This window comes from Xyrauchen texanus, chromosome 37, assembly GCF_025860055.1.
Source record: "Xyrauchen texanus isolate HMW12.3.18 chromosome 37, RBS_HiC_50CHRs, whole genome shotgun sequence".
NCBI lineage: Eukaryota > Metazoa > Chordata > Actinopteri > Cypriniformes > Catostomidae > Xyrauchen > Xyrauchen texanus.
Window position 1 is genome coordinate 24,279,291 of NC_068312.1, and position 26,799 is coordinate 24,306,089.

The window sequence follows — 26,799 nt, forward strand, 5'->3', positions numbered from 1 at the left end:
ATCTAGAGATAAGGAACACACAAATAAGGGTTATTTAGCTGCATGTCATTCTTGATTGGCAGCATTACGTGAAATGCTCTACAGGAAAAAAACAAAAAACACAATCCTTCTTTTAAACACACATTGTAAGTGGAGTTTATATCAGTGAATGAATCTTCATTAAGTTATGCTTTTTACATTATATTTGTGAGGTAATAGTTTGATCAGCTGTTTTTTGCCACTTTAAGCATATTACTAGATCTGTGTTAAATATGTAAAGCTACTTTTAATAGACACACTTTTTTATAGATGAAAACATACAGACATTATTGAAACTCATCATTATTTAAGACTATTATTGTTGTCTTTTGATAAGTCATGCTCAGCACCTCACAAACAGTTGGGAAATTATAGATTTGCTTTGTTCTTATAATGCTTAAAACCTCTAAAAAAGTCTCTTTGTAGGTCTGTAGATATAACATTTTTAAAGTATTACAATTTTCTTTTGATTGTTGATTCACTAACTAACTAATTTGTCACCACCTCCTGGAATCACCAGAAATGGTCTCTGAATCATTAAATGGATCTGAAAAGATTTTGGTGAACGTAGTTAAAACACTCAAGTCACTTGGATACATTGAAATTCCACAATCCACAAGCAGAACTGTCATTATTGTAATAGCTTAAATCATTTATTCAGGACCAGCTTGTGCTCAGTCTTGTATTGCTATGTGTGAAACAGAAGCAAGTGCTCCACAAAATGCCCTTTATTTTTACAGCTAATTTTGCAATTAGTTTGCAATACTTGAATCTTTAAAATATTACAAATATGAAAAGTAAATAACATGTAAATATTAATATAATACTTATATCATACTTAAATAATAATATATACAGTAATATATTAATGCTGCACTGTAAGTGTATGGTCTGTGCGAGCCACCTGCTGACAGCTGTGCCCCTGTCAGTAGGTTTAACATTCTCGGCCAAAATCAAGTCGTTTTTAGCCAGCTAGTGGCGTGACTGTGGCTTCCTTCAGCCTCCTCTCTATCTCTTCCAATTTGATTGAGTACTCCTTTTCAAACAAATGAGGCTGGGCATAGAAATGCATCTATTCTCCTATACTGTACTACAACCTCATTAGACATGTTTAGTAAGGTCTGTTCTCTGGTTTGTGTGCAGCTGTGTTGTGTTTTGTTGTTAATATTGCTGTGGCAGACCTGTTTTTAGGACCAATGTTTGGATTGAACGCCCTTTCTTGTAACCGAGGGACAGAGTACTATCCTGTCATGAATGTGCATAGAAGAGCAATGGTCGGACAACAGTTTCACTATATAATACATTAGATTTTGATTTGTTTCTTACCAATCCTTTTCGAATGCTTTCAAAATAATGAGTCTCATGTGATAATTTACTAGACTTCTGAATAATATTTTTGCTTCTTTTATGAATGGAGATTTCCGGTCCAGCCTCGCACTCGTGGCAGCCCGGGAAAGCATAGCGGACCTCTGCGCGTCAGCCTCAGACTGGGCAAGCAGACCCGAAGGTGCAGACCCAGGCGAGTCATCGGCATCAGACGCCGCTGTGACGCTCTCCGATGCAGCGGCAATGTCGTCACCCAATTCCGGGGGCTCAAGGGAGAATGCCGGCTGGCCGTGAAGCGAGCCGAGCTCGGATGGAAACAAGCAAGCGTACCGGGGAGGCGGGTGGTTCGCAGGATTTACCCGGAGAAACCGAGCCTGTCATTATCCCCAAATCGCCTTCATCGCCCGCGGCGCCTGCCCCAATCCCGTAGGAAGGAGGCGAGGCACGGGGGGTGGCTGAAGTGGCTTTCTCTTGTGACAAAAGAAAGCCACGACCGCAATGCTGCCATGGCTATGTTCTCGCGCTGAGAACATGAACCATTCATAAAACGCTGCCTGCGTGTGATCGCAGCCCAGGCACGCGAGGCAGCTTTTATGACCGTCAGAAGTGGAGAGAAATCAACCGCATCCAGAAACTACACAGAGGCGGAAAGATGTCTTTAAAAAGACGCATCATGAAAAGGACTTTCAACGCCAGCTGTGTATTTGCTCTTTTAGAGAAACTAACTCTTTTAGAGAAAATCACTCTTTTACAAACACTCTTTTAGTTTGCGCTGTCAAAGCACCAAGGGGAAAACTGTACTGCCGTGCAGAGAAGGAGAAAGCCACTGAAGTGTGCTCAGAGGTGAGAGGGAACAGGTTTCTGAATGAAACAGACGCATTTCCACACCTTTATACCCGTATGTACGTGGGCGGGTTGTTCTGTCCGACAACTTCTCATTGGCCTTTTTTCATAGATCAGAGGTATATTCGGCGCTCAAGAGAGACCCCTAGTGTCACTTCTTCGACACAACGTCGAAGTGAGCGACAGACGGGGAACTCTGTACTATAGCATATTTCCAGAGGAATAATTCAAATGACACTCTATCCAGTGTGTGGTTCATATAATAGTCTCCAGTAATGACTTACATCAGTGTAATCCTGCCTTCAGTGGGCGTCTCAGGCTAGTGAAACGTGAGTAACACATTGTAGGCTATCATCATTAGTTTTAATGGTATGGTGCGAGGACTCAATGATATGAGGTCATTAGTCTTAATAGTATATATACTGATGAGCGTGCAGGGTCTGACCAGTGGACTTTTCCTGCTCTAGGGACAATTCACTGCTCACTTAATGGCTGAAATAGAAACTAACCTTCATTAGCATACATTTGCTTGACTTGTTGCATGACTGAAGCTAAAACAGCGTTTGTCAGGACTTAGTGTATAAAAAAGCCTAAAGCATTCAAACCAAGGATTCACTTCATTTATAATCCAGTCAATAGAAACTTGGCAGCATGATTGATTCAGGTTGGGAATAATTTAAGCAGAGAAAAGTGAAATATAATACCATGCTAGTTTTGAATCCAGCTCCAGAACAATCAGTTATGAGTGGCATGTAGTTTTCTTGTGGCTAAAAATGATTTCTTCAGCAATGGTAAACCATTTAAATGTCAGCGTAATTAGACATATAAATGACAATTCATCATAGTAAAAACTCCTTCTCTTAAGCTAAATTGTATTTAGAGAAGAAAAATCAATCATTATTTTGGGTTTGTAGACCTGATCTGGTCATTGAATGTAAATAGGCTTTGTGACTTCCTGGAAACAGACTTTTGAAGACAAGTGCAATCCCTTTTCCCTCTTGCCAAAAGGTTCAGCCCCACATGGTGCTGTTCTTTGCATGTACTGTACCTGATCAAACCCAAGCCTTTCATAACATCCTGTAAAATCTTTTGATATATCTTATTCACCCATCCAAACGCATCTATATCAGACAGAGTTGTACCAATATATTATCCTCACAGAGGGAAAAGTTTTTGAGCATTGCAAATGAGCTTGAGTTAGCCTGTGGATGTGTGCAATCCACTGCTCAATTGAGCAATCCTTTATCTGTGTGTATGTATGTGCACATGTGTGTTTAAGCCCGAAGTCAATGCAACATAGCGATTTACAACCTAGAAAAGCTGTAATTGACTCTGGGCTGCTATTTCAGATATTTAATGAGTACTATCGGTGACAGAGTAAACTTTACTAGACAGAGAGAAGAAAATGTAATCTACCCTCCTGGAACATTCTAGAAAGAGGACATGAGTGGGATAGATTAAGGCATGGGTGGGATAAAGTTAGAAACTCTTTCCTCTGCCAGTAAAAGAAATGCATGGTTTTAACCCTCATGTCCTTTCTGGGGTCTGAGAGACCCCAAGGCTATTTTAAAAGCTTGAATTATATAGTTTATACTTCATGACTTTTCCTAATCTTATGAGAAGTGTTAGTAGCATTATATTTTACAGTATGCATACTTTCCTGGAACATATATAGTAAATATGTTGTACAAATGTGTAGTAACAAGAGGTACTTACCCAAAGTGTTCGTAAATGGTAACTAATTCAATGGTACATGCATGGTAAATATGTAGTACTTTCAGACCAGTGAAGGGTAATAACAGACACTTCCTTATAGTGTATGTACATGTTAACTGATGTGAAACTTATCAATAATTATATATTTATATATATTATTAGTAAGAACAAGCCCTCATGGTAAATTCTTTGGAAGCTGTATGGGATCATTCATGGAACCTAATATGAATATGTTAGTATGTGCTTTGACTAAGTCTTAGTAACATTTTAAAAGATTTTATGTCAAATAATAGGTTTAGTGGCATTAGCACACATTTATTTTAAGAAATCTAAAACTTGTTTAATGTCCATAATAGCAGACAACAGCAGATATTCTTTTAAAAAAAAAAAATATTTGGGTCTGTTATGTTAAAACCTGAGCTGCATGTTTTCCTTTGCCCCATAGCCAATCAAAAGCTTTGATTATATGTATAACAAGCTGGTCCTCAGAGGTTGGTACATTTTCAAGCTAATTTTCCTCTAATGTGTTGCTGGTTGGCCACCATTCATCATTTCAATTAATTGTATGCCATTGCTTTAAGGTGTTGTTGATACATTGATTTGTATTCAATTACAATAACTGCTAAATATTCAGTCTTTTGTTTTGATTAGTTTTGTTATGCAAGTTGAATGAGATAATATGCTTACACAGCCTTTGCCGATTTGCACGATTTAGTGGTGTTTTGAGCTAAAATTATATTATTAGTGATGTTTGTGTGTGGCACCATGTTCAGAGGAAGACAAAAATGTATCTGTCACTGCTCTACTGAGTTGTAAAGTTTCCATCAAAATCTATTTTTATCCGTCATTCTTGTTTTCATTTTGCAAGTACTAGGCCTACTTTCAGGCGCATAGCATCTATTACAATGGCAAATACATTACAGAGGATAGGTTTAGGCTATATGATACATTTTTGACTACTCATTCTCACTGTCTACTCTAATACCGAGCTTACACTATATGATTTTAGGCCCGAATTTCACTCGCGAATGTTTTGTGGATATCGCCGACACAAGCCCGAAATCATAGGCAAATCGGAGCTGGCTCCCGTGAGCAACGAATGCAATATATTAATCATCAAAGACGCGATCTGAGAGAATCGCCGGCGTGTTGCCGATGTCAGCGAGATATTTTGAATTTTAAATATCTGGACCTGTCAGCGATTCCAAATCGTGCAATGTGAAATGTGTTTTGACTGAATACAACTGCAGCGTTGAACTACAGCCAATGAGAGAGAGCAAGAAATGGGAACAGGAAGTTTCAGTGGGAGGATTCCTGATGTACCTGCAACAGAACATCAAATAGCATGGCTGCGGTATCAAGAAAGTTTCATTGGACCGAAGAAATGGAGGAAATTCAGAAATTTTACAGAAAAACAATACTTAAATTCTCATTAAGAATAAGATTTTTGCAGTACATCATTGCTCTAACATCAAAGGTCTTACTAGAGAAAAAAAGTTATGCTCCAACGTGCATTTTCATCATAGATATATTGGTTGTAGCTTTCTATTCGATGTAAAAGGCTACATTGGTTAACATTTCATGTATAAATACCATAACCTCATAAAAAACATTGACACGGTGTGTAATTGTGTATTTATGTTACATTTGTCAAAGCGTTTCTAAACATTTTCTTGTTAAGCTGTAGAAACGTGATTTAGCTCCTCTATTACGCTCCCAGGGGAGAATTCCTCAATGACGTCATATACACCTTTTCACTCACAACAGTATGAACTTGTATGAATGTAACACATATTAAGAAAGTGTTTCACTGCCACTCAAAAGCTCCTCAGATTGCATCGTTTATAGGGATAAATGTTTTACAACTGAATAGTCTAAACATTAAATGAATCAAATGCAATAATAATAATAATAATAATAATAATAATAAAATGCAAAGTAATCTCTTCAGTAATGAAAATACTTTTTGAATGTAAATGTATTCTAATTACCAATGATTTAAACTAGAACTGTAGAGGAATACAGTTACTAATATTTTGTATTTTAAATAAGTAACATGTTGCATCTACATGTATTCCATTACTCTCCAACCCTGTATATTATATACGGTCCTCGAATCTGATTGGACGAGAGACGTTACATGAGCACCATCAGCACATGCTTTTCTAAACTGTATCTGTTAGGAGTTACTGGCTTTATTTTTGAAATGATATATGTTAGCCAGCAGGTGGTGGCAAAAGATCATTTTTGTGTGTAATATGAGCCAGTTGGTGACGTAAAGTGAATCCGTTAGTCATTGTTTGCATAGAACTGCGCTCTGTGATTAAAGAACCAATTTCCATCCGAAACAGCAAAATCTGTACATTGTTCCAAACATTTGGCCGCCAGTATATATACCTATATATATATATATATTAAAACTTCCCGTTCGAATCACTGTAAGAGCCCTCCTGTTTGAATGCCCACCCAAGTTTTTTTATCCAAAGCGACTTACAAAAGAGGAATACTTTGTAAGCGAATCATCTTAAGGAGACGGTGGTATGAATAGTGCTGTATTAAAAAGTTTCACTAGCATCAGAATAGTAGTATTCAAGACAGATTAAAGTGCAACAAGAATTATTAATTTTTTTTATGATTGGTTAAGTGCTCATGGCTAAGATGTGTTTTTAGCTGTTTTTGAAGACAAAAACTGAGTCAGCTTCACGGATGGAGTTGGGAAGGTCATTCCACCAATGTGGTACAATGATACCAAAAATCCGGGAAAGTGTTTTGGTGCCTCTTTGTGTTGGTACAACAAGCCACCATTGGTTAGCCAACCGTAGGCTTCTAGTGGGAATGTAGCTCTGCAGAAACAATTTTAGGTATGCTGGAGTAGACCCAGTGACTGGTCTGTATGCCAGCATCAACCGGCAGCCAGTGAAGAGAGACAAGGGGTGGTGTAACATGCGCTCTCTTTGGTTCATTAAAAACCAGACATCATTTGCAGTGGTCTAATTGTGCGTGCAGGGAGGCCTGCAATGAGAGCGTTTCAGTAGTCCAGTCTAGTTATAACAAGATGCCACACAAGAAGTTGTGTGGCATGTTCAGAGAGAAAGGGTCTTATACTCTTGTCTCATCATGCTGTATTTGAGATGTGGTCTGTGAAATTTAGTTGGTTATCAATGGTTACCATAGATTTCTGACCGTTTTCAACTATAGTTGAACCCAGCTACACGGTGATGTTGTGTTCAATAGCAGGGATTGCTGGAAAGACATGGAGCTCAGTCTTGGCTAGTTAAGTTTTAGGTGGTGTTCCTTCATCCAGGCTGAGATGTCTGCCAAACAGGCAGAGATTCGAGCAGTCACCGTGGTGTCGCTGGGCTGGAAAGACATGAGCTAAACCACTCTATCTTTAGAGCAGTCTCCCGTTCAAATCGCAGTGTGAGTCCTCCCTTTCAAACGCACCACGAACCAATTCTTAATCTCACGTTCCCTTTCGGATGTCATGAGCCCAACCACTTCTATGCTTAGTGGAGGCCTCACATTCAAATCGCAGCGTAGCTCCTTTTGATCAAATGCTGTGCGAGCTCATCCACGTCCTCATATCTCGGGCTCCCCCTTTCAAGGCAAAGGATAGGCCTTTCCATTTTGGATGCAGAGTGGGCTGGGCTTACCCACTCAAATGCCGCGAGCTAAACCACTCTCTCTTAAGAGCAGTCTCCCATTTGAATCACAGCGTGAGCCCTCCCTTTTGAACGTAGCGCGAGCCAACTCACGTTCTAACCTTAACTGTTTGAAGGCCATTAGCCCATCCACTTCTATGATGAGTGGTTGTCTCCCATTCAAATCGCAATGTAACCCATCTCGTCCAACCATCGTACAAGAACACAACTTCAAACAAATCTGTAAAGCACTCCCTCTATATATTATATAAATTTTAAGTATCCGCTTAGCCAATGTATCATATATAATTGTTGCTGGCTCGCTGTCCTAAATATTTCATGCCATTGTCATGGTACTGATCTTTCATTTTAACGCTTTTTTGTTGGGTAATCAGGACTTGAGTTAAGTCTTGAGCTCCGAACCCTCCAGTATACGGCCAGCAAGCCAAAGACGTTTACCTCTTCTATACAATATCACATTAACATACAAACTGCTTAAATGGAGTTAATTTACAGAGAGGTTTGGGAGGAGCATGGTAATTTTAATCTGACAAATCAGGTCCCGTGAGTAGGAATATAGAAGTCGCTGCTTACCTGCTTTCAGTGATAATTCTCCTGACATCCCTCCTCCACCCCATCCCCACATGTTCTCTAGATTCATCATTTATCTAAAGCAATGTCCAGGGGGACTTTTGTTTTCATAACATACGAACTACAGAAATGCCTTGTTGATGAGAGAGGTCAACAGAGAATGGCCAGACTGGTTTGAACAGACCAAGTCTAGTGTAATTTAATATACTACAGTACTATTCAGTTGTACAATACTATACAAATAAAGTGTTATACACATAATCTAATCTTTCAAAATTTCATAAGATTTAGTAATATTTGATTTATTTAATTTATGTGTTGTTTATACAGGTGAAACTCGAAAAATTAGAATATCGTGCAAAAGTTCATTAATTTCAGTAATTCAACTTAAAAGGTGAAACTAATATATTATATAGACTCATTACAAGCAAAGTAAGATATTTCAAGCCTTTATTTGATATAATTTTGATGATTATGGCTTACAGCTTATGAAAACCCCAAATTCAGAATCTCAGAAAATTAGAATATTACATGAAATCAATAAAAAAAAAGTACAGAATATTAAATACAGAAATGTCGGCCCTCTGAAAAGTATAATCATGCATATGTACTCAGTACTTGGTTTGGGCCCCTTTTGCATTAATTACTGCCTCAATGCTGCGTGGCATGGATGCTATCAGCCTGTGGCACTGCTGAGGTGTTATGGAAGACCAAGATGCTTCAATAGCGGCCTTCAGCTCTTCTGCATTGTTTGGTCTCATGTCTCTCATCTTTCTCTTGGCAATGCCCCATAGATTCTCTATGGGGTTCAGGTCAGGCGAGTTTGCTGGCCAATCAAGCACAGTAATACCATGGTCATTGAACCAGGTTTTGGTACTTTTGGCAGTGTGGGCAGGTGCCAAGTCCTGCTGGAAAATGAAGTCAGCATCTCCATAAAGCTTGTCTGCTGAAGGAAGCATGAAGTGCTCTAAAATGTCCCGGTAGACGGCTGCGTTGACTCTGGACTTAATAAAGCACAGTGGACCAACACCACCCGATGACATGGCTCCCCAAACCAACACAGACTGTGGAAACTTCACACTGGACTTCAAGCATCTTGGATTGTGTGCCTCTCCATTCTTCCTCCAGACTCTGGGACCTTGGTTTCCAAATGAGATGCAAAATTTGCTCTCATCAGAAAAGAGGACTTTGGACCACTGAGCAACAGACCAGTTCTTTTTTTCTTTAGCCCAGGTAAGACGTTTGACCTTTGAAGCCCATGTCCAGGACCCGTCTGTGTGTAGTGGCTCTTGATGCAGTAACTCCAGCCTCAGTCCACTCCTTGTGAAGCTCCCCCACACATTTGAATGGCCTTTTCCTGACAATCCTCTCCAGGCTTACGGTCATCCCTGCTGCTTGTGCACCTTTTTCTTCCACACTTTTCCCTTCTACTTAACTTTCTATTAATGTGCTTTGATACAGCACTTTGAGAACATCCAACTTCTTTTGCAATTACCTTTTGAGGCTTTCCCTCCTTGTGGAGGGTGTCAATGATGGTTTTCTGCACAACTGTCAGGTCAGCAGTCTTCCCCATGATTGTGAATTCAACTGAACCAGACTGAGAGACTATTTAAAGGCTCAGGAACCCTTTGCATGTGTTTTGGATTAATTAGCTGAATAGAGTGTGACACTTTGAGCCTACAATACTGAACCTTTTCACAATATTCTAATTTTCTGAGATTCTGAATTTGGGGTTTTCATAAGCTGTAAGCCATAATCATCAAAATTATATCAAATAAAGGCTTGAAATATCTTACTTTGCTTGTAATGAGTCTATATAATATATTAGTTTCACCTTTTAAGTTGAATTACTGAAATTAATGAACTTTTGCACGATATTCTAATTTTTCGAGTTTCACCTGTATATATCCCATGCCTCCTCTGTGAAAACACCACTACTAAAAACAAACCCAGAATTAACTTAATGCTCTTAATTAGCATTTCTTTGCTTATCATTTTCCAAAGCCTTCTCTCCCATTTATAATAAGTACTTACTTTAATCTATTGCTATTCACTACGTTTTATTTGGACCCTTTAGTATCCAGAAGCAATTAAGACTGACACATCAGGACACATTTAAAATTCATAACCAGAATATTGGATGCTGGATAACATGAGCTTCTCCAGTTCTTTGGGCCAGAGTGTGGTTCTCAACACAAATGATCAATGCATGACTTCAAACAAGAAGCATGTTAGAAAGGTGTCCAAAGCCCATCTACTGATCCTTGTGAGCATGCAGGTCTTTGAAGTGGACTTCAGAGACACTGTCACCCTTGAAATGGACATAGAGAACATATTTGTCTGATAAGATAACTTAAATATTCAGACATATTCAGCCATATTTCACATCCATTTCTGGCAGTGTAGTGTTTCTAATAATAAAGAACAACATTTCAGTAAAGGTTTCTCTTCTGGATAGTTGCAAGCATTTTGAAGAGTGCACGCTGAAAAACAATCATCTTTGAATAAAACAAATTTGTGGAGGAAAACTGAAAGTGCTGACTTACCCTGCAGTTTCCTAGTTCCTCGGCCGTGAGAATAATTGTACCACAATTCTTCCCGGGGATCCCACTAAAAGAATAACATAAATGTAGGGCATTGGTACACACAGTTTCCTATTTTTATAGTGCAGGATACTTAAAAAAAAATTATCTTCTTGTAATGACATAATAATACACATATTAAAATAGTTCAATAGAAAGTGTTATCTGAATTGCTTAAAAAGATTATGTACTGTAGAAGATCATGTTAACATTAGTTTGTTTGGAAGATGCTTTTAACCAAGACACCTTAAAATTATTGTGTTTTTCATCATTTTGACAAATGAATTCACAAATTTCAAATTGTACACTGAAAAAAAACATTCAACCAGCTACAATTGAAAACATAAGTTTACTTGGTTAAGATTTTCAACAACTATAAATGTAATTACTAATGAGGAAAATCGAACTGAAACTTTGAAAAAAATTATTGTGACAAGTTAACTTGAAGGAAACAAACATGTTGCTAGAACAGGGGTCTTCAACCATTTTCAGGCCAGGGACCCCTTTTTGGATAGAGAGAGACGGAGATGAGACTCCCGTTACATATTGTATAAAACTGAGTGTTGCCATATTATTGTATGTACATACTTCATGATGTTTACATTGCAAAGCCATTGAAATAATCATTAAATGCTACCCTTGTTGTGGAATATTTTGCCCAGGCTAATCTATACAATTACTTTTCTATAAAATATATTATAATACATAAAAATATACTATACCTTGCTGAAAAGACCAGCTAAACCAGGAGCAGCTGGTTGGATGATTTTAGCTGGTCAACCTGCCTGGTCTTACAGTAGCTGGTCAGGCTGGTTTTAAAGGGGTTTTTAAAATTTTTTAGCTAGTCAGACTGGTCTTAGCTCATCATTCTGGTCGTGCTGATCTTAGCTGGTCAGGGTGGTCTTAGTTGGTCTGAGCTGGTCAGGGTGGTCTTGACTAGTCAACCTGGCCAAGCTGGTTTAAGCTGGGAGGCCAACTGGTCTTCCAGCCTGGCCAGCTAAAAAGTGTTTAAACCCCCTCTGAAACCAGCTAACTGGCGAGGCTGGGCGACCAGCTAAAACCAGCCAACCAGCTTAGGCAAAAATTTTACTAAGCAAAACAATGATTTAATGTATGACTTCAATTATGTTGATTTCAGAGTCACCACCATCTGTGTGTAGATCATTAAGGACTGTGTTTGCCAGCTTGATAATCTCAGTAAGTAATTATTTATTTACACCAGGCAAGTAAGCTATTGTTCTGAAAGCAAAAAGCAACTAATAATAAAAAACTGTAGGCTGTCATCTGCTCAACTGCACAGATCGACCAATGCAAATCAGACATGTTTACTCATGCGAGCCTCCACTGCAGCGCTGCTAAACCTGATGTGTGTCATGCATTGAGTGGCTCGTGATGAGAGGTGGTCGTGTGAAGAGTTTGTCCAAGCTGGGTGCTTCTGTCTAGCGCTGTTTAGTTACACTTTAAGATTTGGCATGCAGCTGCAAAGGACTTCAACATGTGGATAGACTAAAAGTCATACTCCTCTCTCTCGCTGTCGCTCGCATACGAGTGAGTGAGCGATTGATTATTACAAACGCCAATGGTGGATCAAACAATAATTTGTGGACCACCTGTAGTACCACTGCTGACTCACTGTTGAAGACCATTGCGCTATAATGATGCCATTTTTTTTTTAAGGTGTATAATTGTAGAACAATTGGCCACTGTCAACAGTTCACAGTTTGAGAGCTGTATCTGGGGAAAGTCTCTGTTTTTGTATTGTTACATGAATGCATTATTAATTGAGGATATGCAGTTAGGCAAAACCGCATTGAAGTTGAGAAAGTGTTAGCAAACGTATGTATTAGTACAACAGCATTATTTAAAACGTTGCACTGCTGTTGCAGATACATAAAAAATTGTAGTGCAAGTGAAGCTATTTCAGTAGTAAAAAGTAATTCACAGGCTGACATAAATATTGTTGTTCATTGCGACAGGAAAGTAAAGTCTGATGAAACGGTTTGAAATGTGGCATTCAATTTCCTATTACAACCCCCACTGGTGCAGTCATTTTTTTATTTGGAAAGTGGCTTTTAACACTGGCCATGCTCTGCAGAAGAGTAAAATCAATGGCGCTCACTCCTCTTCATGCTGCATTCCCAATTGATTATAATCTGATCAAACATCGGAACCCCTTGTTGCCTTCAGTTGACAGTGAATGTAGCATGTTGTTTTGCTCTTATTAATGCTAACGTAAAATATATCTGCTCAGTAGGTCCTTCAAATGCAAGTGGATGGTGCTCAGACCTTTGAAGCTCCAAAAATCACAGACAGTCAGCATAAATGTCATCCATACAACTCAAGCGGTTAAGTTAATGTCTTCTAAAGTGATACGATCGCTTTGGTGTGAAAAAGATCAATATATAAGTCAAGACAAGTAATTTTTATTTTTATAGCACCTTTCACAACACACATAATTTCAAAGCAGTTTTATAAAAGATCAGGCATTAACAGAAGATAAACTGTAATATCTATAATGTTTTAGGGGGCTTTCACACTGGGCATGTTTGCTGCGGCATCTGGGCATCATTACTTTTTTGGGACTTTCAGAAATGTGTGGATCCTCGTGTGTTATCAAAACTAATGATGTCGTCATCGGCTAAAACGCATGCGCAGGTTACTTTACTTCCTGAATGAGTGTGCACCCAAGTCGAGTTGCTTTCACATTCACGCGAATCATGCTACAGTTCCATTGCAACAAACTAATACCACCTCTTACAGGAAGTCTCGGGTTCGGTACTGCGGTGCGCACCCCGGTCCGCATGACAGCCTTCACATTACCATTTTTTCATGTGAACCGTACTCTGTTTCGAACTAAACTGCCAGTGTGAAAGCACGCTTAGAGTCATCATTGTGTAGTTTGATAAAATACGATTGTGAATTGTGTTTAAAAATAAGTAATTAAATAATAATTGTATTTATAACACCAGTGAGCAAGCCGAAGGCAACTGTGGCAAGGAACACAAAAATACATAAGATGTTGGTTAATGGAGAAAAATTACCTTGGGAGAAACCAGACTCATTGTGGGGGCCAGTTCCCCTCTGGCTAACATCATGAATATAATGCCAATATTACTTGTGTATAGTGCAAGTCATGGTTTAAAATTCATAAACTAAGTAAGTGTTAAGGGTCAGTGTTTAAACAAAGATTTTGTATGAACTGTAAGATTAATGACTAATGTCTTTGAAGTACGTCCTGGATTAACTGCAGAAGGCCACATAGATGCAATTGTCCTTGTTAGTTGGCTGATGAAGGGTTTTGTTGTCAATTAATTGATAGTCTGTGTATTCCATTTCAAGAGTGTAGTCCATCATTAGACCGTGGTGATGCAGGCAGAGATCAGTGAGGTGCATCGCAGTTCAACCTTGCCGGGAATTTTGGTGAGGTCTATCCTAAATCCAAGGTTCAGGCAATGGCCTATGAAGTATCCCATGTCTTATGGTTGGAGTTGGCATCAGTTCATCCTCTGAAGTCCATCGTAATAAATTGAAGTGATGTTTGGCTGGCACCGGCTGCTATTAGTCATAATCACACAGTGACACGTAGCAGTGGAGTCCAACGGTTGATACAGGGAAATAAATAAAATAATATTAGCATAGATGCCATTCAATTTATTGCAGAGTTATAGATCATGATCACTGTTTCTGGTTCCAGCAGACCTAACTAAAGCAGCCTAATTGTGAGTTGAAGGATAAATTAGGTGTATGCCTGGCTGAATAGATTAGTCTAGTCTAGACTTAAACTGAGTGAGTGTGTCTGCATCTCGAACAGTGTTAGGGAGACTATTCCATAGTTTAGGAGCAAATATGAAAAGGATCTACCTCCTTTTGTGGATTTTGATATTCTAGGAACTATTAACAGGCCAGAATTTTGTGATCTGAATGAACATGATGGAATATTGCGTGGTAGAAGGTCACTTAAGTACACTGTGGAGCTAGACCATTCAAACATTGTATGTGTCACCATTGTGTTCATTAATAAAAACCGCATTTGGATCTGCACCTCTTGTCTTCCCATTCTTCAATTGTGACAGTATGTAGTTAACAGAATTTTAAAATTAATAAGAAATTTAACAGGAAGCCAATGAAACAATAAAATGGGGCTAATATGATCATATTTTTGGTTCTCATTAGCACTCTGGCTGCTGCATTTTGAACCAATTGAAGTTTATTTATTGATCTTGCCGGACATCCTCCCTGTAATGCATTACAATAATCTAGTCTTGACCTCATGAACTCATTAATTCGTTTTTCAGCGTCAGCAATAGGGATGCACCGATACCACTTTTTCTCTTCCGATCCGATTTCGATACCGGAAATCGCAGTATCGGCCGATACTGATCCCAATCCAAACCAGTGTTGTTTTTTTGCATAATCAGTTTAGAATATCTTTACATTATTGTGAGGAACTAATTGGGAGTACTCTTTAATATGTAAAGAAACACAAACCTCTAACTACTCATTATTTCAAAATAAATGTATAGCTTATTAAGAAACACTTTATTATTAACTAGTATACTGGATATTGTAGCAGCAAAATTAACAGTAATTCCAGTTTCAAGTCTTCAGTAGAAAAGAAACCAGTGTTTTATTTATTTTTTTAATTTTTCAACTTACATCTAGACTTTAAAAGGATTCGCATCTCTTTTTTGTTCAATTTAGTTGTAAGATATCAGTTCACTTTTCATTCACACAGTTATTTTTTGGAATCCATTCAATTTAAATATTTTTATAAATTGTAAACAAATACTAATGATGACAATAATACATTTTTATTAATATTATTATTATTGGCTTTTAATTTTAAATACAACAGTAATCTATTTAAGTCATGTGCTTTTTAAACACTCATGCTTTTATTTTGACATTCTAAACTCTCCAGGAAGTCCTGTATGTGTCTGTTTGTAGGCAGCTCACAGTTCACTGTAGTTTAAGTTCAAGTTCTTTTATTTATATAGCACATTTAAAAACATCATCAAGGTTGACCAAAGTGCTGTACAATACAAAATTATGAAAACACAACAATTTAATACAAGGACATTACATGCAATTAAAAGCCAATGAAAACAGACAATTTAAAAACAGATAATGAATGTGACAGTCTGATACTGATAGGCAGACTATTCCATAAAATAGGACCCTCAACCAAAAGGCTCTCCCTCCTCTACGCTATAGCCTCGAGCATGGGACATCGAGGAGATATTGATCACCGGATCTCAGACTTCTAGGTGGATTGTAGGGATGTAGTAAGTCTGATAAGTAACTGGGAGCAAACAAACAATAACATTTTTAAATACATTTTAGTTTGAACCGGCAGTCAGTGAAGTGATTTTAAAATGGGGGTAACATGATCATACTTCCAACCTCCTTTTACAAATTTTGCTGCTGCATTTTGAACTAATTGAAGTAGAGCAATAAGAGATTTGGAAATTCCACAATAGAGAAATACAGTAGTTTAATTTGCTTCTTATTCAAATTCTGGTAAAAATGCACCTCCAGTATCATTCTAAATGCATATTATAAGTGAACCGAACTATTGAGCATCTACATCTGAGACGTTGTTGGTGAGTATCGCTCAAATGTTGCGCAACGCGTGAAGGCTAAAAATAGCTGCGAATGTGTGTAAACAGAGCAGTGCCATTCACTAACATACTAGCGCTGCGCATACTATATATTTACTTATTAAACACAGCCTTTTGTGATTCACAGAACTATCACACTTCTTAAAGTGGCTTTGAATAAAATGCACGAGTCATATGAACTGCTGTAATGGTGTTTTAATGATTCTTGTATGTGATTGTTTGTGCTTGACGGTAATGAACATAACTAACACACAGTATCTGATTTGGATCGGGCTCATCGGACCGATACCTGATCTGTCTAAAAGCTTCAGTATCAGAGCCGATACTGATCCAGGTATTGGATCAGTGCATCCCTAATCAGCAACAGAAAGCATGTTTTGTAATTTAGCAATATTTCTTAGGTGGAAGAATGCTGTTCTACAAACATTGGTAATATGATTTTCAAAGGACAGATTGGTATCAAATATAACACCTACGTTCTTTGATGAAAACCAAAGAATTGTTGGAATTGAGTAGTAGGAAATTTCTGGCCATCCAATCTTTTATTTCATTGATACACTCAATTTGGAGAATTTGGAGAACTGTGAAATCTCATCAGGTTTTGAAGAAATATAAAGTTGGGTTTCATCTGTATTGTTACGTTTGAGCAGCGAGGAGAGAGGATCCAAATGCAGTTTAGACCTTTATTAAATGAACAAATGAATAAACAAAGGAAAAACCCACAAGGGGGAAATAAACTTAAACGGAGAACCAGGGCAAACATAAACAGAGAACTAGGGCAGCAAACATTCATGCACATACATCAAACAACGATCGACCAGGACTGAACAAGAAACCAGGGTTTAAATACAAGAGGAACAAACAAGGGAATGAGGGACACCTGGAAGAAACAATCAAGGGAACACCAATCATAATAACAAACTACAAAGGACTACAAAAAACCAAACAGGAACCAGGAAACAGGGGCTAAACTAAACTTCAACATAAGAGCACAACAACAAAAGACACCAATGAACATGACAGAAACCAAACAGGAACCAGGAAACAAGGACTAAACTGAACATCAAAATAAAAGCACGAAGACAAAAGACACCAATGAACATGACAGAACCCCCCCTCAAAGGATCGGATTCCAGACGATCCAAAACAAAAAAAAACAAAAGACAAAAAAGACCCACAAAGAAAAAACAAAATGAGGGCACCAGGGGCAAACAGACAGTTCAAGGGGGCACAAGGGGCACAGAGACAGTTCACGGGGGTACAAGGGGCACTGAGACAGTCCACGGGGGCAATTAGGCAGTCCAGGGAGGTGGAGAGGGTAGACAGGCAGACCAGGGAGGCCGAGAGGGCAGGCAAGCAGTCTATGGGGGTGTGTCAAGGGGCCGGGGTCAGGTGGTCTGGGGGGCATCCACTGGGTAGGGACAAGCTTAGGAGGCCAGGGAGGCGTCCACAAGGCAAAGACCGGTTCAGGGGGCCTGGGAGGAGGAGTGGCCACTGGGGAAGCTGGTGGAGCCAAGGTGGACTTCTGAGGCGGAGCAGTCGTGGCCTTGGGTGGCGGCGCCGAAGGAGGCAAATCAGCGTTGGGCGGAGCCAAGGGAGGCGATGGCGGAGCTGGGGGAGCCACTGGAGGCAGAGCCGAGGGAGGTTCAGGAGGTGGAACTGAAGGAGGCTCTGAAGGCAGAGCCAAGGGAAGTTTAGGAGGTGCAGCTAAGGGTAACTCAGGAGGCGGAGCCGAGGATGGTGGCTCCGTAGGAGGCTTTAGAGGTGGGGACCTGGAAGACTCTGGAGGCGGAGCCGAGGGAGGTGGCGCCGTAGGAGGTTTCAGAGGCGGTGCCCTGGAAGGCTCTGGAGTCTCTGGGAGCAGAGCCGTAGGAGGCTCGGGAGGCGGAGCTGTAGGAGGCTCTGGGGGCAGAGCCCTGGGTGGCTCGAGAGGCTCGAGAGGCGTGAGAGGCAGAGCCCTGGAAGGCTTGAGGGGCGGAGCCCTGGAAGGCTCGGGAGACTCGAGAGGCAGAGCCCTGGAAGGCTCGAGAGGCGGAGACCTGGAAGGCTCGAGAGGCGGAGACCTGGAAGGCTCGAGAGGCGGAGCCCTGGAAGGCTACAGAGGCTTGAGAGGTGGAGCACTGGAAGACTCCAGTGACTTGAGGGGTGGAGCCCTGGAAGACTCGAGAGACTTGGGAGGCGGAGCCCTGGAAGGCTCAGGAGGCGGAGCCCTAGGAAGCTCGGAAGGTGGAGCTCTGGAAAGCTCGGGAGGCGGAGCTCTGGGAAGCTCGGAAGGCGGAGCTCTGGGAAGCTCGGAAGGCGGAGCTCTGGAAAGCTCGGAAGGCGGAGCTCTGGAAAGCTCGGGGGGTACTGGCTCTTGGACGGTCATGGCCACTGGAACTGGCTCTTGGATGGTCGAGGCCACAGGCGCTGGCTCAGGGACATCGGAGGCTACCGGCGCTGGCTCACTGACATCGGAGGCTACAGGCGCTGGCTCACTGACATCGGAGGCTACAGGCGCTGGCTCACTGACCTCTGAAGCGACAGGCACTGGCTCACTGACCTCTGGGGCTAAGGGCTCTGGCTGGTTGACCGTGGCTGAAGAGGGCTCAGGCTCGCTGACCGTGGCTGACGAGGGCTCTGGCTCGCTCACCGTGGGCTCTGGCTCGTTGGCTGTGGAAGGTGTGGAGTAGCGAGCAGAAGCTTCTGCCCTCCTCCTCCTCCTTCGGGCTGACGAGGTTGAGCGTGCTGGCGCAGGAGCAGAGGAAGCTGGGCACACCGGCTCTGGAGTGGACCAAGCTGGCGACGCTGGTTCGTGGATTAAGGCAGGCGTGGAGGTTGGCTTGCTGGCAGGTGGGGCAGGCGCGAAAGGACGAGCCATGGACGACTGGAGGGTCACCACTGTGGGAGGAGAGGCAGGATCCTCCTCAACAACGCCCACAGTGAGTGACGAGCCGCAGACCAGCAAAGTCTCCTCCATGAATTCCAGGAGAGTCCAGCCGCGCGTCGCCGGTGGCAACCGCTCCTTAAGCTAACGGTTCAGATTGCCCCTGAAGAAAGCCACCAGGGAGGAGTCTGGGAAGTCCGCGACACTCGCCAGCTCGAGGAAGTCGCGGATGTGGTCCTCCACAGGACGGTCCTCTTGTTTCAGGCAGAGGAGTCTGAAGTTCGCCTGTAGTACTGCTGGATCCATATGCGGTCGATCGTTCTGTTACGTTTGAGCAGCGAGGCAGACGAGGAGAGAGGCTCCAAATGCAGTTTAGACCTTTATTAAATGAACGAACGAATAAACAAAGGAAAAACCCACAAGGGGGAAATAAACTTAAACGGAGAACCAGGGCAAACATAAACAGAGAACTAGGGCAGCAAACATTCATGCACATACATCAAACAACGATCGACCAGGACTGAACAAGAAACCAGGGTTTAAATACAAGAGGAACAAACAAGGGAATGAGGGACACCTGGAAGAAACAATCAAGGGAACACCAATCATAATAACAAACTACAAAGGACTACAAAAAACCAAACAGGAACCAGGAAACAGGGGCTAAACTAAACTTCAAAATAAAAGCACGAAGACAACAGACACCAATGAACATGACAGGTATAACAGTGGAAACTTATTCCACGATTCTTGATAATATCTCCCAGTGGAAGCATATACAATTAAAAAAGCAGAGGCCATAAAACTGATCCCTGTGGCACTCCATACTTTACTTTTGTTTGGTTTGACAATTCCTCATTTACTTAGATTGGTAGTGGTCTGCTAAATAGGACCTAAACCATGCTAATGCAACTCCACAAATTCCAACATAATTCTCTAGCACATTCAAGAGAATGTCGTGATCTATCATGTTGAATGCAGCACTAAGATCTAAAAGCAATAGAAGAGAAATGCAGCCACGATCAGATGATAAGAGCAAGCCATTTGTAACTCTGTTAAGTGCGGTCTCTGTACTGTGATGAGGCCTAATACCTAACTGAAATTGTTCATACATACTATTTCTCTGTAGAAATTAACATATTTTGGAGGATACTATCTTCTCTAGCATTTTTGACATAAATGGGAGATTTTAAATCGTTCTATAATCAGCCAGTTCTCCAGGATCAAGTTGTGGCTTCTTAACGGTTTGACAACTGCCATTTTAAAGTTTCTTGGGACATGTCCTTAATAATATTAAGAAGAGGTTCTGAGATTACAGGGAATACATCTTTTAAGAGCATATCGTGGCTTTTGGTGTTTCGATAAGTTTTGTAAGCTCTTCGTGACCTACGACAGTGAATTAATTGATGTTACATTTGAGGAAAATTGTGAGACACTGTTTTCTGAGGTGACAGATGACTGCATAATTCCAATTTTATTTTGGATTATTTCAAATTTATCAGTAAAGAAATACATGAAGTCATTACTCTTGTGCTGCGACGGAATATCTGGTTCTGTTGAGGCTTTATATGAATAAACACCTAGGATTGTTGCGGTTATTTTCTATGAGTTTGCTAAAATATGCTGACCTGGCTTCTTTTGGTGCCTGTCTGTAGCTACAGAAACTATCCTTCCATGCACCGCGAATTACCTCTAATGTTGTATTCTTTCACTTGTATTCCATTTTCCGATCTGCTCTCTAGAGAGCATGATTGTGAGCATTGTACCATGGTGCAGGACTTTTTTCTTTAATTTTCTTTAATTGAAGGGGGGCGACACCATCATGTTCTTCTAGGCTTTGGGGTTTACTGAGTGTATGAGATAGATCAGGAAGATTATTAGTGAAGATATCTTTAGTTGTCGAAAGAATAGTTCTACCTGAACAATAGCGTGGTGTAGATTGAGTAACATTAGCTGATTGCAGCATACAAGAGTGGAGGTAATGATCCAAGATGTCATCACTCTGTAGCAGAAATTCTATATTATCAACATCAACTCCATATGACAAAATTAAATCTGGCGTATGATTATGCCGATGAGTTGGTCCTGTTCCATTTTGTCTGACTCCAAGAGAGTTGAGAATATCGATAAATGCTAATCCCAATGTGTCATTTTCATTATCTATGTGAATGTTGAAGTCACCAACAATTATTATTATTATTAAGCATTATTAAGCATTATTAGTTCAAAAGACCAAAAACTTAAATGTAAATTGTAGCAACACCTCCTCCTCGACCCTTCAGATGAGGCTCATGTTTATAACAATAACCTGGGGGAGTAGATTCATTTAAACGATTATATTAATTTGGTTTAAGCCAGGTTTCAGTCAAAGAGAGTGCATCCAAACTATGATATGTAATCATTTAATTTGCAATTAGTGCTTTGGTAGAAAGAGATCTAATGTTTAGTAGCCCTATCTTTATATGATGTTTATCTTTAATTTGTTTGTTTTGTTCAAGTTTGACCTTAATCAGATTTTTTCTAAATGATTTAGTGAGGGTTTTGTGTTTGGTAGTTCGGGAATCAGACACAATCTCTATATGATATCTAGTTGATACAGTATCTACAGGTATGTGTTGTAGTTTATGTGACCTGTGTGACATCTCAAGGCAGCTAGCAGATGTTCGGATTAACCAGTTTGTCTGCTTTCTGACCTGGGCCCCAGATAGTAAAATACAATCATTATTAAGACTATGAGCCAAATTACTAGAGAGGAGAGTGGCACCTTCCCTGGAGGGGTCAGGTCTACCCCAAAAACTCTTCCAATTGTCTATAAATCCTATGCTATTCTCCAGACACCACTCAGACACACCAAAGTGTGTATGTTGGTCTCTGTATTCCCTGCATCCAAAACAGTATCTACTTGCTTCTCTTTCTCACTGACCTCCACTAGCGTTCGGATGCGTGTCTCTAACTCATTAGTCTTCTCCGTTCACACTGTTTCAGACAGGCTATTAGTCTATGTCAAACTTAATTTGGTTTTGTTTGCCACTATTTCTGTTAGCAGAACAAAGAAAAATAGTCATATTGTGTCTAAAATGTAAGTTACTCAATACTAACTTCTTGATAATAGAGAAGTTGTATAAAATTAATATTGCACTTTAAATTGTACTTTTGTTCTAAATAGGGTGCCCTGAAATCAAGCCTTTTCTGCCGAGGACAGAAATCAGACATCTTTGCATTAGTTCAAATGTGTTTACATTTTCCTGTGGCACTACTGATATCATGTTGAAAGCAGCCTGGAAAAGCAGAAAGTAATCACATTCACATAATCAATGGTGAGGGCATTTCGGACACTGCTTTTTCCCTCTAAGATTTTACTGAACTTACAGTTGGGTTAGGGCATATTATTAATAAAATAAGCATTTCTGTACATAATTTACAACTAAAAACAACTCGCTAGGGGCACTGCTTCCATTTTCCAGAAGCACAGACTGATTTCAATTAATTAACTTTTGACTTACTTTCGTCGAATTCACAGGGAGATCAGTCTAGAATCACAGCAGAGCTGATATTCAGTGCAACAGCACTCGTGCATGGGTGATTTTCTTTAAGTAAATTAGACACAAACCCAGTACATTCTTCCAACACAAAATGTGGGCCACGATTTGACTGGGCTTTTACGGCATTTTACCTGCCAAGCAGAGGTGGGTAGAGTAACCAAAAACAGTACTCGAGTAAGAGTACAAACTCAAGTGGAAGTTAAAGTAATGATGTTAATAATTACTTGAGTAAGAATAAAATAGTATCCAGTTAAAAGAATACTGAAGTAGCAAATATCTAGTTACTTTCAGTAACATAATGGACGTTTACTCACCAATATTCCATTATATGATATACATTTAACATGTATTACATAATAATAATAATCATCATCATTTAATAATAATTATTATTGGAAATTCATTCATCATACACCGTCATGTTGTTCCAAACCTGTATGACTTTCCTTTTTCAATGCAACACAATTAAGGAGATGTCAGAGAGATGTTAGAGATGTTAGCCTTAGTCACTTAGTCATTTACTTTCACTGCATGTTTTTTTCCTCCATATTTTAAAAGGGAATGGTGACTGAGACTGTCAGTCACTAACATTCTGTCTAACCTCTTTTGGGTCCCACAAAATACAGAAAATCACACAGGTTTGGTACAATATGAGGGTGGGGAAATTATGACAGAATTTTAATTCATGGCTGAACTATCACTTTAAAGGGGTCATGACATGGTTTTTTTTATTGTATTATTATGTTCCCTTAGGTGCAATTATAGTATTAATATATTTTTTTTTAAGAAAAACTTTTAAAATCTAGTGATTTATGACCTTTTCCCACCCTGTTTCTCATCCTCTGATTCAAACAGTCTGTTTTGGGGGCGTTTTCCATTTAAGACTTCAGTGTTAACGCCCACTGTTATGATTGGCTAACGTCAGTGCCTATGTATCAATTATTGACGCCCCCAGCCAGAACAATATGCAAGTAAACTAAGTAAAAACACTGTGATTATTCATAATGAATGAAATTGCGCTTTAAAAAGTAGTTTAAAGTTTAAAATAGATTACTTACAGTTTGCGTCGTCGTTGTTCCCAGAATAGTCGGCACGGACTTATCTTTGAGCAACAGTTTTCTGGCAAAGCCAGCATCATATTGAGATTTGTTCTCAAAACAGTCATCCTTAAAATGTACAGAACAAACGCTTAAGTTAACACTGCCGTGACTGGGTCGTCCGCAAAAATAAACTACATCCATTTTTCCCTGACGTCTGGATCTTTTGGCAGCTTATTCAGAGGTTTTGTTTGACCACAGCCAGGAACAGCACATCTGTGTGGCATCGTAATTTTCCTGTGCACAAGTAGTCTCTGTCAGAGCTCGCTGTCCATCGACTGAACACTTGTGAGGCGCACGGCGATACGAAATGAGCGTAGTTGTCTTGCGCTTAAAGCGTAGTTATCTTGTGCTGGAGGCGGTCATATGCAAACGCTGTTACGTCACTTCTAACCGACACGTCACTTCTAACCATGAATCCAGAACGAGCTGTATTTTGAGCTTGATTAAATAAATGATTCGTTTAGAATGGGGAGGACGTCTTAAAATATTAAACTTGCAGGACGTTTTAATGATACAAAGACCTCTTATATACCAAAAGATCAAGGCAAATTTGGTTTCTCATGTCATGACCCCTTTAAGGACACTTTTGGAATCAGATTTGGAATCGGTCAATTAGAACAGAAGTTTCGAAACCAGTTTCTAGTAATCATTACAGTGAAAAACATGAACCATATTCCACAGGCCTATTCATATATAATTCTGAATAAAACAAAGCAATATCATGCTTTATTAATGATTTCCTTTGCTATTTCACATCTTTTTAAAGTTCTGTAGGATACTTAGTTCAGTGTAATTACAATATTTTCAGTGTAGAAATAATTTAAATAATTAGTTCTGTACAGTATGCGTATACTGCACCTTATTTCTGTATTTGGAAGTGTGTTAGGCTTATTCAAGTTTGTTCTCTGTTGCCCATGAGGAAAAACGTGCCGCATCTGTCAAATGCAAAGTTGCTGTGCAGTGTGCGCTCAAATGAATAGGCAGAGCAAAAAGGCATGGACATGGATTTATACAGTCCATCTATTTCAGCACTGATATAAAAAAGTATGCTTAGAAACTGAGGTCATAAGAGCCCATAGTTACAGAATCACCCTGAAAATGACCATCACTACAACACAGACAAGCTCACATTATAACAATCACCAAAACTAACCAAAATGAATTTTCTTAAGTTGGAGCTGCAATTCTTGAAATACCCACTTGTCTTGATGTAAAATGAAGGCATTGTGTGAAGAAATGAAGTGTTTGTTTTGAGCACTTGCTTCTCCTGCAGTCATGAACTGGGCTCAAATGACAAAGCGCAACTGTTAAGTTCCGCTGTCATAAAAGTCCCATTCAAAAATATCTATCTAAATTATGCATTTATTAAAACATATTTGATTAAACCAGTAATGTTACGACAGGAACGTCACCCATTGTAACAAAGTAAAATATAAATAAAAAATTCTTTAAAAACATACTTGAGTAAGAGTAAAAATTACTCACTTTTAAACCTACTCTTAACTGTACATTTTCTCTAAAAAATTTACTCAAGTAAATGTAATTGAGTAAAAGTAGTGTAGTGGTTCTCCACCTTTTTTTGATGAATGCCCCAAAACTCAACTTCGATGCATTGCATCATTTTAAAGTTTTGTTAATAAATTCAGGAGGCATATGTGTCATGAATGTGGGACCAAATTGAAGCAGATGGAGGGTTATATCTGCTGCATATAAAATGAAAATGCAAAGACAGAAATTAATAATAAAAGTGATATTGTCAATATATTTTACATTTGCCTTTTTGAACATTTCAATTTCTTCATTAATGATTTATTTTTATAGTTCTCTGACAATTGAGCTGTATCCATCTACAGAGCCATACAGGTGCATCAGCCGAGGTTGTACCTCCGCCTGTGTAGACTTCAAAATCAGATGAACCGCTGTACAAATGCATACCAACACGTATAATTGAGAACCAATTGATATACTCCAAGTCTAGATAAACATTTTAATGCAAAGAGGAACTTGACGATAGATTTGATTATTATGACTGGTAAACGCCCCTCATTTGTAACCTAATGCCCCCTCTCTACTAATTTGCTTTTAGTGCCCCCTGGCACCCTTTGAACACCCCCTTGGGGACGGAACGCCCCCGTTGAGATAACCCCTGATGTAGCGCGTTACTACCTGCCCCTACTGCCAAGGGAAAGCCCGATAATGTCGACATAAGCAATAACAATAATCTAGAGTACATATCAGCATGGGGAAGGAGATCAAGGCCTCTTTTTTCACACATCTTACCTTTAACTGGAACTAGTGGAGATTCTGAGGATCAATGATACCGTCCCAAATCCACCTTTCAAAGCTTAAAAGTCAACACCACGCAGCCTTACCTGTTTGCTATGATCAAACAGTAGGCTACTTTAACAAAGTATGCACGCAATACCCTGTCCTTAAAGAACAGGAGGAATATTTTTACATACTGATCACAGATGAAAGAAAGTCGAGCAGGGAAGAGGAGTTTTCAATGCAGTGAATCAGCTATCATATTTTCAGTCTTCTCTGCTCTCAGTGCAACCTTTTCTTCATCATGGCATCTGAAACTGCTCAGCATCTCATTTCACATTGCAGGCCTGATTTGATCAATTCATGTGAAAAGAGGTGATGATTTAAGGAACTACTCGTCAGCCTAAGAAATTGCTCCACTGTTACAGCTTGTGAGGTAATTCTACATGCTATATCAGAAGCTATTTATAAAAGTGTTGACAGAGAGTATGAGTTTTACAATAAATGGCAATTTGTCTTTATAAGTTAAATAGCAAACAATAAAATACATTTCATTGTAATTAAATGCAGCGTCTCATGATTCCTTGAACCGGCCAAAAGCCCTCTGGGTATTGTTCAATCGAAAGTGTTTTATTGCCATCTCTCATGACTGGTAAATATGTATTGCAGGATTTGTAGCCAGTATTGT

General features: G+C 39.7%; 1 protein-coding gene across 1 annotated transcript in view; it reads right to left on the reverse strand.

Moving 5' to 3' along the window:
• The window catches only part of LOC127630855 (copine-5-like), a 117,872-nt gene that overhangs the window by 33,652 nt on the left and 57,421 nt on the right, over positions 1–26,799 (reverse strand). The window contains exon 7 of the mRNA XM_052108688.1: positions 10,682–10,745. Coding sequence (XP_051964648.1) covers positions 10,682–10,745 — 64 coding nt within the window. The remainder of the gene's footprint in view (positions 1–10,681; positions 10,746–26,799) is intronic.